The 17,087-nt window shown below is 43.4% G+C and overlaps 1 protein-coding gene across 1 annotated transcript in view; it reads right to left on the bottom strand.

Moving 5' to 3' along the window:
- The window catches only part of LOC119172178 (dopamine D2-like receptor), a 217,062-nt gene that overhangs the window by 16,125 nt on the left and 183,850 nt on the right, over nucleotides 1-17,087 (bottom strand). Inside the window, exon 2 of the mRNA XM_075892965.1 lies at nucleotides 10,352-10,461. Within this exon, the coding sequence (XP_075749080.1) occupies nucleotides 10,352-10,461 (110 nt within the window). The remainder of the gene's footprint in view (nucleotides 1-10,351; nucleotides 10,462-17,087) is intronic.

Genomic DNA, 17,087 nt, shown 5'->3' with positions numbered 1-17,087 from the left:
ATACATTCACATATTTTTTCTAAATTTATGTTTCAATTCAGAAACAGCCTTGTAAAGACAGGGGCCTATTCAAACAACCAGTAGTAGCAACTGATGGCTTGACACAAATGGTGCAGTGCATTTTTTATTTTTTTAGATTTAATACCTAACTTAGATCCAACTCAAGCGTTCTATTTATAAAAATGCTAGTGTAGAAAGGGATACAAATAATATATTGTCTTTTAATGATCAGCAGGAATGTAAATAAATACACGCCTGATACAATGATGAACATGCAATAAACTTTTAAAGTTGGCTCTGTCGCAAAAAGAGTACGCGTGCAGTGGTGCACGCTCTACAGGAAAAACAACGTAATGTTTTCTGTAGCTTGCCGAACCGGCTTCAAATGCCGTAAATTGGGCGTAAAATATTAGCTGTTTATATTAAGACGAACGTGTCGTGGTGTGCAATGTCACACTGTAAAAAAGTTGTTACTAGAACTTGCTCACGAATTCTCTATAAATGACTGTGCAGTGGAGAGAGAAAATGACCTTTTAATATCAGAAAAGCAGCTAGGTCAAACAAGAGAGCTTTCTTGTGGACGTGCTTTGCGTAATGAAAAGAGCGAGAAGCGAATTGCGCCTCGTAATGTGGCCTCATGCGTCTGAACAATCATAACTTCAAATGTAGACCATTATTTCCCTCAATTGTAGGGGGCAGCCATTTTTGGCCAAGAAGTGTGGGTCATGTGGCACAAACGACCTGGACTAGGCCCCACCTGCTATCACATACTTGCTCACCAACATCTGCGAAGTAACCAAACTCAAAGCCATTGTGCTGGCAGTGCATGAAAGTGATATATGGTGAGAATGTTATGTATTCTAGCTGTAAATAAGTGTGCGTGAGTAAGATATTCTGCTTTATAGGTCCACGCTCTTTCTGAGCGAGGGGAAACGACTTACTGTGCCGTGGGAAACGTCAGTTTAGAGTCAGCTTTCATAATTTGCCTATGCTAAGAACACCCCTGGCCACAGTTGTTACATCGTACATAATGAAAGTCATAACATAAACGGAAACATCGTGTTTATTCCATCTTCTTCCTACACTGTGGTGGCCGCCGAACGCGTGCCATCGCACAGCACTGTAGTCGGCAGTGACGCCTTATGTCGCAACAGTGTCTGCATACTTAAAAGCTGTGGTGAGATGACGAAAACACCTCTGTTGTTTTGATTGATCGGTGTGGTTAGCCAATGTTTACGCTTACATCATTGATACATTCTTTCCTGGGGCATTTCATTTGACGTTTCAACATTGTAGTGGTATGATGTTTAGTTGTTCGTGAAAACGACTTAAAGCTGTTGTTGGGAGAATGTGCGACTTGTCTGATTTTTGGTCGCAAGAGGGCGTTTTAAAAAAGCTTTTAGCGTGGTGAGAATAAGTGAAATCAAGGTAACCTTTTAGCCCATTACAGGTATACTACGCAGGTTGAACAATCTATTGTCGGTTATTCCAAAATAGAGATACATATTCTAATAAGGCGCGAAGCCGGGAATGTATTTGTTTTCTTTGGGGGGGGGGCGTGCAGGGTGGGGGGGGGGCTAGTGGTTGAATTCTTATAAGACATCTAAGTTTATTATTTTTGTTTGGCAAAATAACCCCTTTCATTTAAATTTGGTAACCAGGAAGGGTGTCCTAGAGAGGTGTCCGGCAGGACTCTCTCTTGGTTGCGGAATTCGGATGGAAAGGGGCGTTTTACCGAGGAAAATATTGAACACAGGTGTTTTCGTGTTTTACCATGCCTTCAATAATGTGCACTCCTTCACCCCCTCCCTCCAACAAAAAAAAACATTCCTGGATACAGACATGATTTACTAATATAGCAAACTCTAAACTATGCACCCTACAAATGCTTAAAAGAGAAGAGCACATGACAAAGCTTATGCATATGCTGAAATAGAGGAAAGCAGCTTGACAAGCGTGACCGAAAGCTTACTTTCCCCTGTTCTTATTGTATTACGCGGGCAGACGTTCTCGACATAAAATCATTATATACGATACGCTACATCATCTTCTCATTGTGTCTGCCACTGCGTTCAGATACCGTTTAAATAAAAAAAAAATTGCTGTGAGAGCGCGCGTACCCTAATGTAACAATAAGAATGCACGAACTGCGCCCTTGGTGCCAAAATTAGATGGCAGCTACGGAAGATGGCCCCGTTATATGAAAAAGCAGTACTTTTACACCGTGATTTTCTCTCATGTTCTTTGCGTAATATCACGACTTCCATACAAGATTGCAATGATGTCTATAAGCCTAAATGTACAAAATGGGTATCTTTGCCTCGTTGCCCTTGTGATTACTACATTCTCCGTTTCGATTAGTTTTGTTTTGGAGGTTCCCAGTAGTCGAACAGTTGTTTATGAACGCGTGAAGCAACTGCGAACAACATTGAAAGGACAGTGGCAGCCAAACAAGCGAGTGAAAAGATTCCGTTTTAAGGATGAACCTCTTTAATAATACTTTCAGTTTTGAACTGCAGAAGAAGTTTCATATGTTTGCCCTGCTAAGCAGAAACGCCATACTTAATTCATTTACTTTCAAATGTAAAGCTGAAACTTCGTCAGAAGTTCATTACCGCCTCCACAATGTACTGCTGACTGAGCCCTTCTTGCTTTTTGCTTATGCGCGGAAAATTTACGCCGGTGAATAATATGCTTTTTGCCAGTCTGCACTCTACTGAATTTGCATAATGTTTTCTTGGTCGCCTCTGGCTTTCCCACAGCACTTCCTTCGACTGCTGCAGATGTGAAACCAGTCGTGCGACGTTGCAGCAATTTTCCATTCCCTTTAATTGTACGCATTCATAGCGGCATTTAAAGAAATACACTTATTTCAGATCTGTTCTTCTGTAATTACGTTATCACACTTGTGGCATACCATTTGCGTGCACGCGGCTTCATGACTCGTAAAGGGAGCTTCCTTCGCAACTGCAGGCCCTCGTTTTACAGTGAAGCCATGGCAAAATTTAAGTGTATATCCTTATGTGGACTTCGCGTGGGTGTCATTTCAGTCTTGTATTACAACTTTCATAAAGAGGTCACTTATAGTTTCAAGATTCGAAAGCAATTACCATAGGCTTAAGCCCAAATCATTTGAAGAACTTGGAATGAGCGAAATAGTGTCACGGCTATTCTTGATGACACCTGCAATCATATGTTATTAATATGTGTTCGCGAAGTAACACTGATATTTATCTCTTCTCGCTGCACATAAACGAAGTTACTGCTTCCCTTGACGAGATGATGTCTGGAAGAAAAATGCCCTGTCAAGTATGAAATGAAAAAAGAAACGTTGTTAGTGATGTGGAGGTTGTCACGTCGAAGCACAGCAGCGGTGGATGAACAAAAATGGTGCTAATTTTATCTAAATATATTGTTATACCATGCAAGGTTATGTTACGAGCTAATCAAGCCGCAAATACAAGTTCCAGTCTGTCTACATGAGCCGAGTACAAAACTTACTTCTGAATACCGACAACAGTGAGTCATGTACATTTCAGCCACATTATCGATATGAAGTATTTAGGGTAGAGTATGGCGTTACATGCTATAATACCTATAATACCTAATACCTAATATACGTGGGCTTCTTCAGTGTCACTTTACACCCATTGGAATGGTGGGAAATAACGGCTTCACATCTGTTTTGGATGTATTACGTTCTCAAGATACGTGATGCTTGTTTGCCGAGTGTAAAAACCAACTGATATGAAGTTATTTTCAATACAAACCTGCTTCATTCTTTTCTACGTAATGCTTACCACATAAACTTTCCGTGAGCATGAGATGGAAATGAAATCGGGACGGATTTAACCACGAGGGTATGCATTGGTCCACCATTTCGTTCCGAATTTGACATCACTATAATATGAATTATTTTTATTTACAAAACTTGAAAACAAACATTCTTGTTTTTTATCGAAAGCGTGCATTATCTATTTAGAAAATAAAAATGGAGTATTAAGTGAAAAACACTTGACGTTTCGTCAGCTGCGACGCCAGGTGCGTCTGTCCAAGTGGTCTGCCCCTAGCGCACCTCTGGTTTTGTTGTGAGGTCCAGTCAGAGGAGCATGACGGCCCGTCTACATAGCTTTGCCGTCACTTTGCAGTCGATGTAAACAAGTTTTAGTCACAAGCGATTATGCAAAAAAAACATGAACTTGACGCAATATTCTGCGCAGGCATTGGACGCTGCATCTATGCGCAGCGGTGAGTAGACGACGATTTGCTTAAACTGTCAAATATAATCTATAAAGCTCCAACATGGCAGCAAATCAAGAAACCAAGCGGTCTTCAGCCTCTTCGAAAAGGAAAGATGTGGATTCAGTGCTTTTTACCGTACCCCACTAGCCATTCTGCGCGAAGAACAAAACTGAAACTGTAGAACAAGTTCTGTAGACAGTTCTCTAGCTAACGCAATTCAATTCGAAGGCTGTACTTTCCATAATTCCCATCGATCTAAACGATCGTAACGCCAAATTCCTCTCAAGGTCTTACTATACGAAACTCTATGGGGTAGAGGAGCATTCTGGCAAAAATTATTTAAACAGGCTGGATGATATTGTCGCCGCAAAAAGGTGCGTTTTTCTCAGTTTCAGTGAAAGAAAAAAACGCCAAATTTTTCTTTGTGATGCTCACCTTAACCACAAAGGTAGACTCTTCAGTCTTGTTGGTTGCGCACAGGGAGCCATTTTAAGCACAGAACAGCGGCATACCAACTTCTTCTTGAATGAAGGGGGAGAGCAGATGCCTTCACTAGGTCTGCGCCGTATATATTTATTTATATATGCTCTCAGTTGGGCGTGATTTTTTCACACGCAGAGTGATCACTTGCTTTTAAATTAACTGAAGAAGCTTTTGCAGAAACTGTGCAGGCTGAGCCGCCTTATACCACAACAAAGCACTGTTTATCAAGGTTACTTCCATTAATTTTTAAAAGTACAGCCACATTTATCCTGTTATTTATCTGAGCACTGCACCTGCAAACTTCCTCTTCTGAGTTTGCCGTTGTAACTACAGTGAGTACCAAGAAGTTGCCATCACCCTAAATTCTTACCTAGTAAATAAAACATGTCGCTGACATATCAACATGACTCTGTAGAAGTCTTCAGGGAACTTGAAGTGTCAGGATTTTTTCAGTGTTACAGTCTCCAAGTTTTGTTTTGTAAGAAAGACTGTAATATGGAGTATTTTTGAAGAAGAAAGGGTTCAGTTGAACATTTGTGTAAAGCGCCATTTAGGTGGTGTTGATTTACCTGGTGCTTTATCTAACATTGTGAATGGCTGCGAAATAAGTACTTAGTGTCGTTCTTTGCACTCCTACATTTCTAAGACTTGGGCGTGGGGTGGAGGGAAAAGCAGTGAGATGACCTTTTACTCTCCCCCTCTTTAATCTGTTTAAATAAATACTCGTAAGCGAACTGCATAAGGTTAACATTTCTTTTTTAAAAATGTGTGTGATTGTAACGCTAAACGACCCCGTATTGTTTTGTTTATTATAGGTCATTAGCTGTTAATGATTGGTCGAAGTTTACTGGGCAATACCCACAGCCCCTGCTCGTAATTAAACGTAACAAATGATGCACAAGTGGCCCATCGCGTACTGACCACTACTGCACAACTACAAAAAATCGGCAGCATATTCATGGAGTGAATGGTAGAGAGAGTGGGGCGAAACATTCGTCCGTCCATTCGTTCTTGCTTCCGTCCGTCCTTGTGTCCATCTGTGTGACCGTCCATGCGTCCATCCGGCCGTCCGTGCGTGCGTCTGTTCGTGCGTCAGCCCCTGCGTTCGTCCATGCATCCGCCCCTGCGTCCGCTCATGCGTCCATCCATGCATCTGTCTGTGTGTCCGTTCGTCCATCTATTGAACACTCCAAGTACCAACATCTCGCATATTTTCATCATATATCCCCCATATAGAAGCATCGCCATCCAGCGGACATTCCAAGGACTAAACGAGAGGTGGCACACGCACACTTTCTTACGGCTTGCGCTTCGGGTCTACTTCCCGCCTTTAACCACTTCGAGTTTATGGTATATACTAGTTCACTGTATTCATGGCACAGCGGCCCAACGCTCCCCAAAACTTTCTAAAACCAAGGAGGTTACGCTCAGCGAGTATAACGTAGCAACCTTTTCCTGTCAGATAGTGCTCAATGTACATGACAATGGCTGCTAATGGGAAATGAGACACAGGAGACTTCGGCTTTTACTTTCTTACGGCTTGCGCTTCGTATCTACTTCCCACCTTTAACCACCTCGAGTTCATTCATGGTATATGCTAGTTCATCGTATTCATGGCACTGCGGATCAACGCTCGCTAAACCTTTCTAAAACTAAGAAGGTCACACCTAGCGAGTATAACGTAGCAACCCTTTCTTTTCAAATAGAGCTCAATGTACATGTCAATGGCTGTTAATGGGGATCGCAGCGTGCGCGTTAACTAAAAGCCGAATGCTCCTGTCTCTCATTCCTCATTAGCAGCCATTGGTATGTACATTGAACACTAATTTTCATTGTTCAACAACGCATAGAAGAAATCTCTCACTGGTACCACCTTGGAGATCAAAATTTTATACTTGTTACACACTACAACGGCTACGAGGGACGAACGGGTGTTCTTATAAGGAGCTTCGCCCCTAAATAAACAATAATAACTATTTTAATACAGCATAATGTTGGTCATTGCTTCTTCGCCTATGGCATTGAAACGAGGCGGGCACGTCAGCCAAGGATTGATTGATTGGATGACCCTTATGACGCTGCACACGTGTTGGGTTTCACCTTAATCGTCCCTGTCTCGCTTCAGCGCTTAAAATTTGTTGCTTCGATTGCCCATCTAAAGCTTGATAATAGTGTACGAAGTGTAGTGTATTACTTTGTAGTATACTGCCTTGTGTACTATAGTGTAATATCTTGTGTACACTACCTTGTGTACAAGGTAGTACACAATAGTGTACTACACAATAGTGTACAGAAAGTACACAATAGTGTCTACAAGGTAGTACACAATAGTGTACTACGTTGTAGACGCTTGTTCTAGATATTCTCTAAACATATTTGAATTCCCACTAAAAGACAAATACAAGAAGCCATTAAACTGTGGCGTATCGCAGTGGCAGTATATTCAAGAATATTGATCTAGAAGCAGAGATAAACAAAGAGAGAAAACAAGAACATTCCTCTCCTCTTCAGACTAAGTGTGTTACGTTGTATTGTTGTTAACACTATTATTTCTCAAAGTACGCTTATTGTTCTGCTCTGTTGTCGCACATGATAACAGCAACAGCTCGCTCGTAAAACCGTCGAAGTGCGCAGCAGCGTTGACAAGCTGCTCGTTTTTTTTTTCTGGTGTCATTGTTTTAATCTACTATTTTTTTAGTTTTTCTCCAAGTGCACGCTTGTCCTCTCGGCAATGTTAGCGTTACCACTTGAATGCGTGCCCGCGGAAACGCCGAGCAACTTTTCAAAACGACCCGGGTGCCTCGCTTCGTTTGGTAGCGATGCTGTTTAGCATATTTATGAATTCGCCAAGAAGCAATAAATTTTCGCTGACTGCCAGCCGCTGAATTTCGCCGAGCAATGGCCGTCGTGCTGACGAGACAAAGTGAATTTGCTGCTCCTCTGAGATCTTCGCTTGTTTTTTTTTCCAATTCTTTTGTGTCTTTCCTTTTTTTGTCCTATATGCGACTACCGTTGAAGGATTGGCTGGGTAAAGGAGTATGTGGCTTTTGTATAAAATTGTATGTAGTTGTTATTGTCTTGTTATACTTCTTCGTGGCCACCAACCCGAGAAATAAGGCTAAATGAGGGAGAGAGAATCAGGAAAAGGAGCATGCCAGGAAATGGCACTCGTGGCCGCGAGCAAATTTGCATGCGGGTGTGCAGGCTATTGCTGGCGAACGTCGCTCGAACTAACACGTGTTTGTCGATTTAATTTTGTTCCCTTTGTGATCTAAAACAATACAACATTTTGTTTTCCGGTATGAATAATGAGGCACCGTTTCTCCGAAGAATTCAGCCACAAACTTCGGCTGGCGCGCAGGGTGCACATTCTGTCATCAGCAACGCATATTTCTTGTTCGCTGGTCTTTTTGAAGTGCGCTGCTCCGCTGAGGCTCCCAATCATGGTTTCGGATTCAAATTTTTATCGCCGCTGCGACCGCAGATTCCGCTTTTTTACTACTGCCATTATATATGATTGCGCGGAAATTTCAAACTGCGCCCGTGGCGGGTTACAGAAGCATGATGCGTTCAATCCCTGAAGCTCCAGGAACGTGGTCTGTCTGGTTCGTTAGCTAGCGGCATAGTGCGACCATTCGCTCCACCATAACGAGCCCCGTCAACACGAAAAGTGTCGTCACAGCGAAATTACGCGCATAGGGCGAGATTTCATGCTTTTCCAGGTTCATACGACATGAAAAAGCCAGCGGAAAAGTGACTTTTCTTTGGTTAAAAGAGGCGCCTATTTCTAATTTGTTTTTTTTCTTTCCCGAAAGCTATTACCATATATATTATGTTGACACGAGTTTACATCGTGTAAAACAAAGCAAAAATAGCCTGCTCAGAAATGCACGAACTTCGGTATTGAGGAACTGAAAGGATGCAAATCTGATCATCACGAAGTTCGCCTTTTCGCACCCGAAGTGCCGTCTAACGCGGTGTGCTGAGGAAAAAAAAAGAAGAAAATTGGGAAAACAGTTTGCGGCAGTTAGTTTTTGCAACATGTATTACGCACTTCAGCTATCTGCGCTATCAAATATTTCATATGTTGGCAGGTGACTGCGTGTAAATATTAAAAAATGCTTCTGTCATCTACTTGAATTTTCGCCCACGTTATGAATGATTTATTTATTTTCTTTTCCTTGATTCCTACCCTCCTTTTTATTTTCTCTCTTCGTAAAACATGAATGAACACACTGTGTCAGTACCGCTCTCAATGGCAGCTGTCAGCACATTTCCTGCGTTTTTTAAGTTTGTCCTTTGCGCTTTTAGTTTGCGTTGTTGTTCACTACTGCATATCAAAGATCAAGAAGTGTCCGTCCTTTTCAGCATAATTGTGCAGTGCAAAAAGGTTTTACTTCTTTTTAACCAACTAAATAAGTGCGCTGATAAGAATCAAGCATACTAGGAGAGTATGGTTTTTGTTAAAGTAAAAGCTGATAGTGTCATATTTTTTTAGTTAGAGAGGCGATGAATGGTGCGTTAACGTTAGGCTCTCATCCATACTCAACACGCCACAGTATTCACCGCGTGCCTGACTTCCTTTTTTCTGTGCATTGCCTTGACAGTGAAGATGATAATAAACGCCATGTGGCATCAACCAGCTCAAAGAATGGTATACTCTACGTGCGAAATGCCAACAAGTGACTCTCTGACCACTGAAATGTCATAGCAGTGATGTAGCTCGGGTTGATGGGACGGGTTGTTCTTCCGATTATCTTGTCAGAAGATATGCTACCAGGTTTGGGTGTCCTTTTTAGCTAAATGTGTCACCATTGGCTCGTGCTTAACTATGAGCTTGCACCATTTGAATCATCCACTCATCATCGTCATCATCATTATCAGCAGCAGCAGCAGCAGCAGCAGCAGCAGCAGCAGCAGCATCGTTTTCAGCAACGTCATGATGCTTACGGAAACCATGGAAATGATTGCGCATGTGCTTAAAGTAAATATTCTGATACGCGCTTACAAACATTGAAGTATAATAAGTTTATTTAGGTACTTAGAGGCGTGAACTTGCACGCATTAGGCCGCTTCTACGTGGCAACAGATAGGCCTCTAGTCTCTCCGTCATGTCGTGGGCTCATTGCACTATACAGAATGAATGCTAATAAAAAAGTTCAGAGTCAATGCCAGATTGTGCGGCAGTTTATTCACGTTGTTTTCGCGCCTGTTCGTGCTTGAGTGAGCATTGACGATCCTTGATTTCTGACACTTGTTTCTTTGAGTGAGTGACACACGTCTGTCCCATAGCGAGTCAAAAAGTCCACTAGCGAGTCCACAAGTGTCATACCTAAGTCTCGAGATGATCGGCAACAACGACTGCCGGAAAGTTCCACTGTCGCGTATCTCGACACTCATGAAAGATGCATTGGCGGTGGTGAAGAGGTAAGTCGAATACGTAGCGAGGGGGTGACGGGGGCGGAACTTTGTAGTTAAACGCATGTCTTGTCTGCGTACGCAGTTCGAAGAAACTCGTAGTCATATGGAGCTTCGATGTAAAGCACATTACATAGCCACATTGTTTAAAGATCATGCGGAACACAAATCCGGATGGGGCACTGTTAAAAGCAGTGTGGAGGCATACCTGTCTATGCTGATGGCGACTAGGTTGAATATGGAAGCCGTGCTGCAGGTGACGTCTACTGCGATGTAGAAGTCGCACAGCGTTTCACTCAGCTCCCAGTCCACGTTGACCTGTCAACGGAAGAAAAAGGCAAAGTTAAACAAAAAAAGAGTGGTAGGTGAGACGGGGGTCGGGACTACACCTAGAACAGTTGGGGGACTGATTTTAAGGTGGCTAATTAAGGTCATCGCTAAAACAAAGAGCTGGGTTTCCAAGAAACAAACTGTATTTCATTACTAAAGTTATATTCATGTGTTCTGACCATACAGATTCCTACGGACGCGAAAAAGCTTAAGCAAAAAAAAAACAACAACAAGATGCTTTTATGTTACTAAACAGCAAAACACGATGCAAGAGAAAAGTTCAACGACGATTACGATTCTGTTCACTGAAAATTCTGACCGCAATTGTTTAGGTGTTTTTCTTTGGCGATAAGTTTAGCAAATGCGCATGCTTCGTGGCAACGCGGCGGGCAGCGAATGTGAGTGAAGAATGCTAGACATTCTTTTCAACGTGACAAAGTTAGGGTGCATATAGTAGAGTGTACTCTAACGCACTACCATGGTGAGCCTGGCGTCCCGAACTTTCGCGGCCACTGGCTGACGCGTATGCTGTACCACATTGTAAAAAGTGGCTCACCATGGCCGATTTCCCTGAGAAAGTTTCCTTTCAACCAACACACGCCTCTTCACAAGGGTCAAAAATCAAGCAACTTCCCTGTGCCCGTGAGCGAGAGGCAAACGTTGCGCCATCACAAGCAGTGCGAGCAGGCACGTGACATTGCTGGCACTGATTCGTAGTTCGCTGGCTCTCAAGGTGAAAAACTCCTCTGGGCAGTTGACGATTAAATTCATTGCCCCGAGAGCCACACAACAATGTGGCCGAAATGTGAAGACAGAAGTGTACGTATATATAAGGTCACGATAAATGCCCCTCATGTGTTCAGATGTAATATGGAGTGTCTTACTGCTGCATGCGTCACAACAATATCGGGACTCGGGCACGTGAAATCTCAAAATTCATTGTGAGAGACGAAGCTCCTCTTGCTCACAGAAGTCAATCGGTGCGCCGTATTCAATTATTCTGCAGGCGACTGCTATAGGAGCAGCTCTGCAATAGTTCATAGGTCACCCACTAGATGGTGCACCACCACCATGGAGGAAGGAAAAAATTCACAGCATATCCCCGGAGTGAATAAAGATGAGTGCGACGAAGCGTCTATCTGTCCGTCCATCCATCTGCTCGTCCGTCCCTCCGTCCGTCTGTCTGTCTTTGACGGGCGAAAGGGAGGACGCATCACCCCCATCATCATCATTCACTCACTGTTTATGCCATGAATTTTCATGCGAAAACTACTAATCTCATCTAGTGATAATATTTTCAAGGACATATAGACGAAACGCCATCTAATGACCAACTTTTGAAGCTAACTAAAAGTGGCTACCACTACAGCGTGCTACTACTACGAAGCAGACCCGCAGGTCACGGGATCGAATCCCGGCTGCGGCGGCTGCATTTCCGATGGAGGCGGAAATGTTGTAGGCCCGTGTGCTCAGATTTGGGTGCACGTTCAAGAACCCCAGGTGGTCGAAATTTCCGGAGCCCTCCACTACGGCATCTCTCGTAATAATATGGCGGTTTTGGGACGTTAAACCCCACATATCAATCAATCAATCAATCAATCAATCAATCAATCAATCAATCAATCAATCAATCAATCAATCAATCAAGCTTCCTACGAAGGAACACACCGAACCGTAAAGAGTTTCGCCCCTAGTAGAAAGAAGGAAGTATTACGTCGCACCAGTTGAAATCTACGAGTTCGAAGACGTGACGAAAACGTCAGAGCTTGCGGTAAAACTAAAGTGTACTGAGAGCGTACTGAGAGTGTAGCATGGAGCACTATAATCTATAGGTTTTAGTACTGTTGGTGGCTTTCCGTTTTTAGACCTCCTGCGTGAGCCTGGCGGTCTGCGCCGAACTAGCCTGGTTCGATATAAAGCTACTGGGCGCCACACTCCGAAGTCTCTGCAAGTCTCGTTGCTTGCGTGATATTGCTGCAGAAGGTCCCGTGCTGTGCCGACACTACTGGCTTCAAAACGGGTTGCCTTGCAAATGCTGGCGGCGTGACGTCATGCTCCCTGCTTTGTTTCTATTTCGTCATGGCCGCTCAAAGCAGCGCAGCACACACTTATGCTCCTCCTCCCTTTTCGGTGCTCCCTTTCATACATGGGAGCATGTTATAATTATATATGCGACCGCCAGATGGCCGCGACTATGCGCAAGCACTTCAGCACGCTTGCTTTATTATCGCCTGGAGTACAGTGATTGCACACCTCCACGCAGCTACTCATCATGCACACCTTGTAAGCAAAGACAGCGGCGCGGAGAGCTCGGAATGTGCCTGCAATGCGGGCCCACCTCCAAGACCTCGCGCTGAGAGCTCGCGAGCCAGAAGGAAGATGCCAGCATCGGCAGCAATCGCAAGCCAGCCTCAGCATCAATTCGTAGGTGGCGGCAGTGGCGAGCGCTCGCACAGCCGAAGCAAAGCGGGCTCGTCGACAAGCGGCTCTCGAAGTGAGAGCCAGCGAAGCTGTGACGGCACCCAAGCAGTGGAAAGAGAACGTCGAATTGGACGGATGCGAGAAGCAGTGGTGAAGCGCCGAAAGTGGTCGGTATATCAAGTTGGTGGCGTCGACGCGAGCTTCAAGCGCGAATCTGCGATCGCTCGTTCGACCGCAGCTGTAAGGTATGCGACCGCTTGTGATTCGACAACAACCTCATCACCATCGCCTCCATCTGCAATGACCAGTCCCCTGGTAACGTTGTCACAGTGCAGCGACGGAGCTTGACGGTTTTACCGAAAAGCATTCCAGCTTCACCTAACTCATCATCATAAACTTCACGAAGATGTTGGGATTTTCGCATTGGAAACTGTTCAAATCTGATTACTTACTTTCGTTCAGGATGGTTGGTGCAGGTCTACGCAGATGTTTTGTGTATACATGACATTAGAAACGTTCACCACACGACAATTTTCTTACGTAGTGTCGCTATTCTCTCAGGAAGTAAAGAAAAAAATCAGGAGGAAAGAGAAAGATAGAGGTGTCAATTAGTTTAGGATAAGTGGTGTGTTATCCTAAAATGAAAAGAAAAGCTGCAATACATCCTTGCAGTCATGACAGCACAAGGACACATCAAACAATTTCTCAGTGGCTGATGCATCTTTATGCTATATTTGTTGTCCCATGGATGCAAATATTTGTGTTGAAGACAAATAGGCTGAGTTACGACACGTAATACTGGGATAATTTCACCGAGCTAACGAAATGTAACACTATCCAGCCATTCCGCTTGCGAAGAAAAAAACTTCAGTCAATTCGATTCCCATTTTCTTCCGCGCCAACAAGCTTGCTATTGATTCCAACAAATACCGGCCACCATTAGAAGATAGACAAGTACGGCATGTCAAAATACACTTTTTAACACCAAACCCTCAAGAATTCATTCATGGAGATGTTTATAACCATGAAGAAAACAGTATGTAGCGGACCAAAACACCCACGTGACCCGCTTGAGATATTGTACATGTTTTTTGCATAGCGTAAGCTGGCGCAGTGTTGTGCATTTGTGGTTAGAGTGTTGTACAAACCACACCCTGATCCCTTCAGTCTCCGACTCTTTCCCAACACAGCATTATACCCCGGTTGTTGCTTAAAATACACTCGCGGCACACTTCCTAAATTTGTGTATCTCGATAGTGATCCAAAAAAAAAAATCTACTTGTTGAAACGTGTGCTCAGGCTTGACTAAAACGCCCCAAGAAGCAGCACGTACCTTTGGAAACCACTCCCCGCGTGAGCTTACAATCGGCGAGCTCAAACGTCGAAAAGTAAAAATGAAGGCCACATAAGAGTGAGAGAGAGATAGAAATATATATATTTGAAGCAAAAAGATGTAAATTTCTGCAAGATTAATTCATCCACCATACAGGTTGCTCGAAAAACTGTCAAGCAATAACAACGCCCGAGAACGTTCGAGCTATAAATGCCATATTATTATAAGAAAGCGCAATAATAATGAAAGTTACTTGAAAGGAATCAGCGGTGTGTCTGGGGTATGCTAACGCGGATTGAAATCGAAAAGCCACGCGAACGTTCAGGCTGGATGTGGAAAGCGGCAACGGAATTTTTAAACTCGCTATGGCCGTCAGACACAACTTGAGAAAAAAAAGAAAGAAAATCGAAAACATGGTTGTGTGAGGAAAGCATTTCGGGGAAAAACGAAACGTTTCTCTAGAGGGAGTTTTGCGGGATCCACTTTAAAGCCGGCAGCGTGACAAATCTAGGCTTCCCATTGTTTGATTCGCCGATATCGGCTTCCAGTTTGAGCCGCCACAATTTCCCTGCGGAAGAGGCCCGGACAGGAAGCGAAAGAAAATGTAGAAAAAAATGGCTGCAACCCTATTAAAAAAGAAGAAATGAAGGGGTGCAAATAAATAAACACACAGAATGCTAGGGCGCTATCAGAATACTACGGAGCAAAAAAAAAGGGGGGAGGGGGCAAAATGAATTGCACAATGCCTATACAGTGACGGCGCCAATGGCATGTTGAGTTCGGCCTTTTTTACGCCGTCTTTCTGTCATACGTTGAAGAGGGTGGAAAAAATAAAGGAGCTAAAACATCAAAGATAGAGAAATTTATCGGATACTGTAGTCTTTAAGAAAAAAAAATATTCCAGTATTTTTGCTGTGAAACTGCCCATAGTAAGAGGTTCGTGTGTGTGTGTGTGTGTGTGTGTGTGTGTGTGTGTGTGTGTGTGAGCGCGAACGTACCTGTGTGTACGTGCACATGTGTGTTAGCATGCGTGTTGTGTGCGCTAACTTAACGCATGAATTTTCTTTTTTACTTGGAAACGGTAAACTCTCCGAAAAGCAATCTCTAACTTTTCGAAAAGTTTGAAGAGACACAGTTCGTTAATATCGCTTCGCTTGCGCTCCTTTTGCCTATATACAGCGAAGACGGTATTAAGTTCACTACGCAGCCCGTTCTGGAAGTTAGCGGGTCTCACTTTCTCAAAACACTATTTAAGAAGACTCGTCGGGCGAGAAATCTCCACTTTTTTTTACTTCAACTTGCCAAAGGGCACGGATCTCTCTTTACAAGCTTTAATGACACTCTCGTACACGCACAGATGGGTCTGTGCGTAAACGTGAGTGTTTGCTGTTACGGATATATTGCGTTTACTTGCAGGTCAGTACGGCCAGAACTTCCCCTGGAAGTTCAATGCCGTTTCATGAAAAGCGCGAAATCAATGAGGACGGTGCTCTTCACTCCGGTAATATCGCTGAGGAAAAACGCCGAGTTTTGTGAACCCCTCTTTTTTTACTGACCCTGTAGTAATGTGACTGAAAGCGCTTTGAAATTTTATACGCCGGCGTTCACGGATTTCCGAGAAAGAAAGCCGACAAGAGCGAATTTCGAGGTAATATAAGTAACGTTACTGGACGCGTACCGGCGAATTCGGTGGTACGTATGTGTGAGTGTACTTGTGTACTTGCGTCTATGTGCGTGTTTATGTGTGCGCGTGTATGTATTAACAAACCTTACCAAAATGCTAGACCCTCGTTATTGACCTTCATGTGGACCTTGTATACAGCACTGGCAGAATTCTTCCACATCCTCCAAAGAAAAACAACAACAAATCCAGCAGACTACAGTTCAAGGAAATACAGACCTTGCTATATTACTTTGCTGAATACACCTTTTTAAAATTTATTATAGTTTCAGGAAGTGTTGTGGTCACCCCATTTTCGGAACTCAGCTGTGCGAGGCCTACTGCCTATGTTTCGTTTAAGTTGAAAGTATGTTGTTAACGGTGAAGTGAGAGTGCCGAAGTTGCGTTTAAGTTAGCTGAAGCCGTTGCAAGAAAGATTACTTGCGTAATTGTTGCCCGACGTGTTTTACAAAGTAGTAGACCGAGAACGTCGAATGGAACAGCTGCGTAGCCATACATGTTGCAGCTGCTAATTGCGTGAGTCATAAAATAATATTTTTTACTGCTCTAGTAGCATAACACTACCTCACTGACCAAGAGAGTAAAGCGTGAGGTACAAAAAAAAAAACGCTTTATTATAGCAGTTAGAGCCTGTGGCTGTTGCGCAGTAGATAGCGTGCTCGGCACTTGTGGTGGCGAACCGAGATGGCATCGGTTGCATGCCATTTTAACGGGACTTTTTTTGTATAACATATGATTGCGTACATATTTTCAACGTCGTTTCCATGACGGTAATACGTCTATGAAGCGTTATTAGATTGCAGCATAAAACAATTTCGTGTTAAAATTCTGCAAATTTTTTGAATTGGTTTTATGAAAAGCATTCAGCAAGTACCTGTATATTCCACATTTCTTATTTTCTTTTAGACAGCTTTTTTTACAGTGCACATCGGCGTGTTGTTTTTTTTTTTATAAATGAAGTAGCAGTGTGCGAATTGTTCGCTCCGGAAACACCTGCCCACTGAAACCCAGAAAGCTCTCCTCTCTCTCTATAATGCGATATGGTCTTCTGGCGAGCTACCCTCAGCCTGGAAGGAAGCTATAATTATCCCAATTTTAAAACAAGGCAAGGACCCGGCCTCAGTTTCCAGCTACAGGCCAATAGCATTAACCAGCTGTATTTGCAAAGTCTTTGAAAAA

This window comes from Rhipicephalus microplus, chromosome 4 (assembly GCF_043290135.1).
Source record: "Rhipicephalus microplus isolate Deutch F79 chromosome 4, USDA_Rmic, whole genome shotgun sequence".
Lineage (NCBI taxonomy): Eukaryota > Metazoa > Arthropoda > Arachnida > Ixodida > Ixodidae > Rhipicephalus > Rhipicephalus microplus.
Note: the sequence above shows the minus strand (reverse complement) of the source record. Positions and strands in the feature narration are given on the sequence as shown.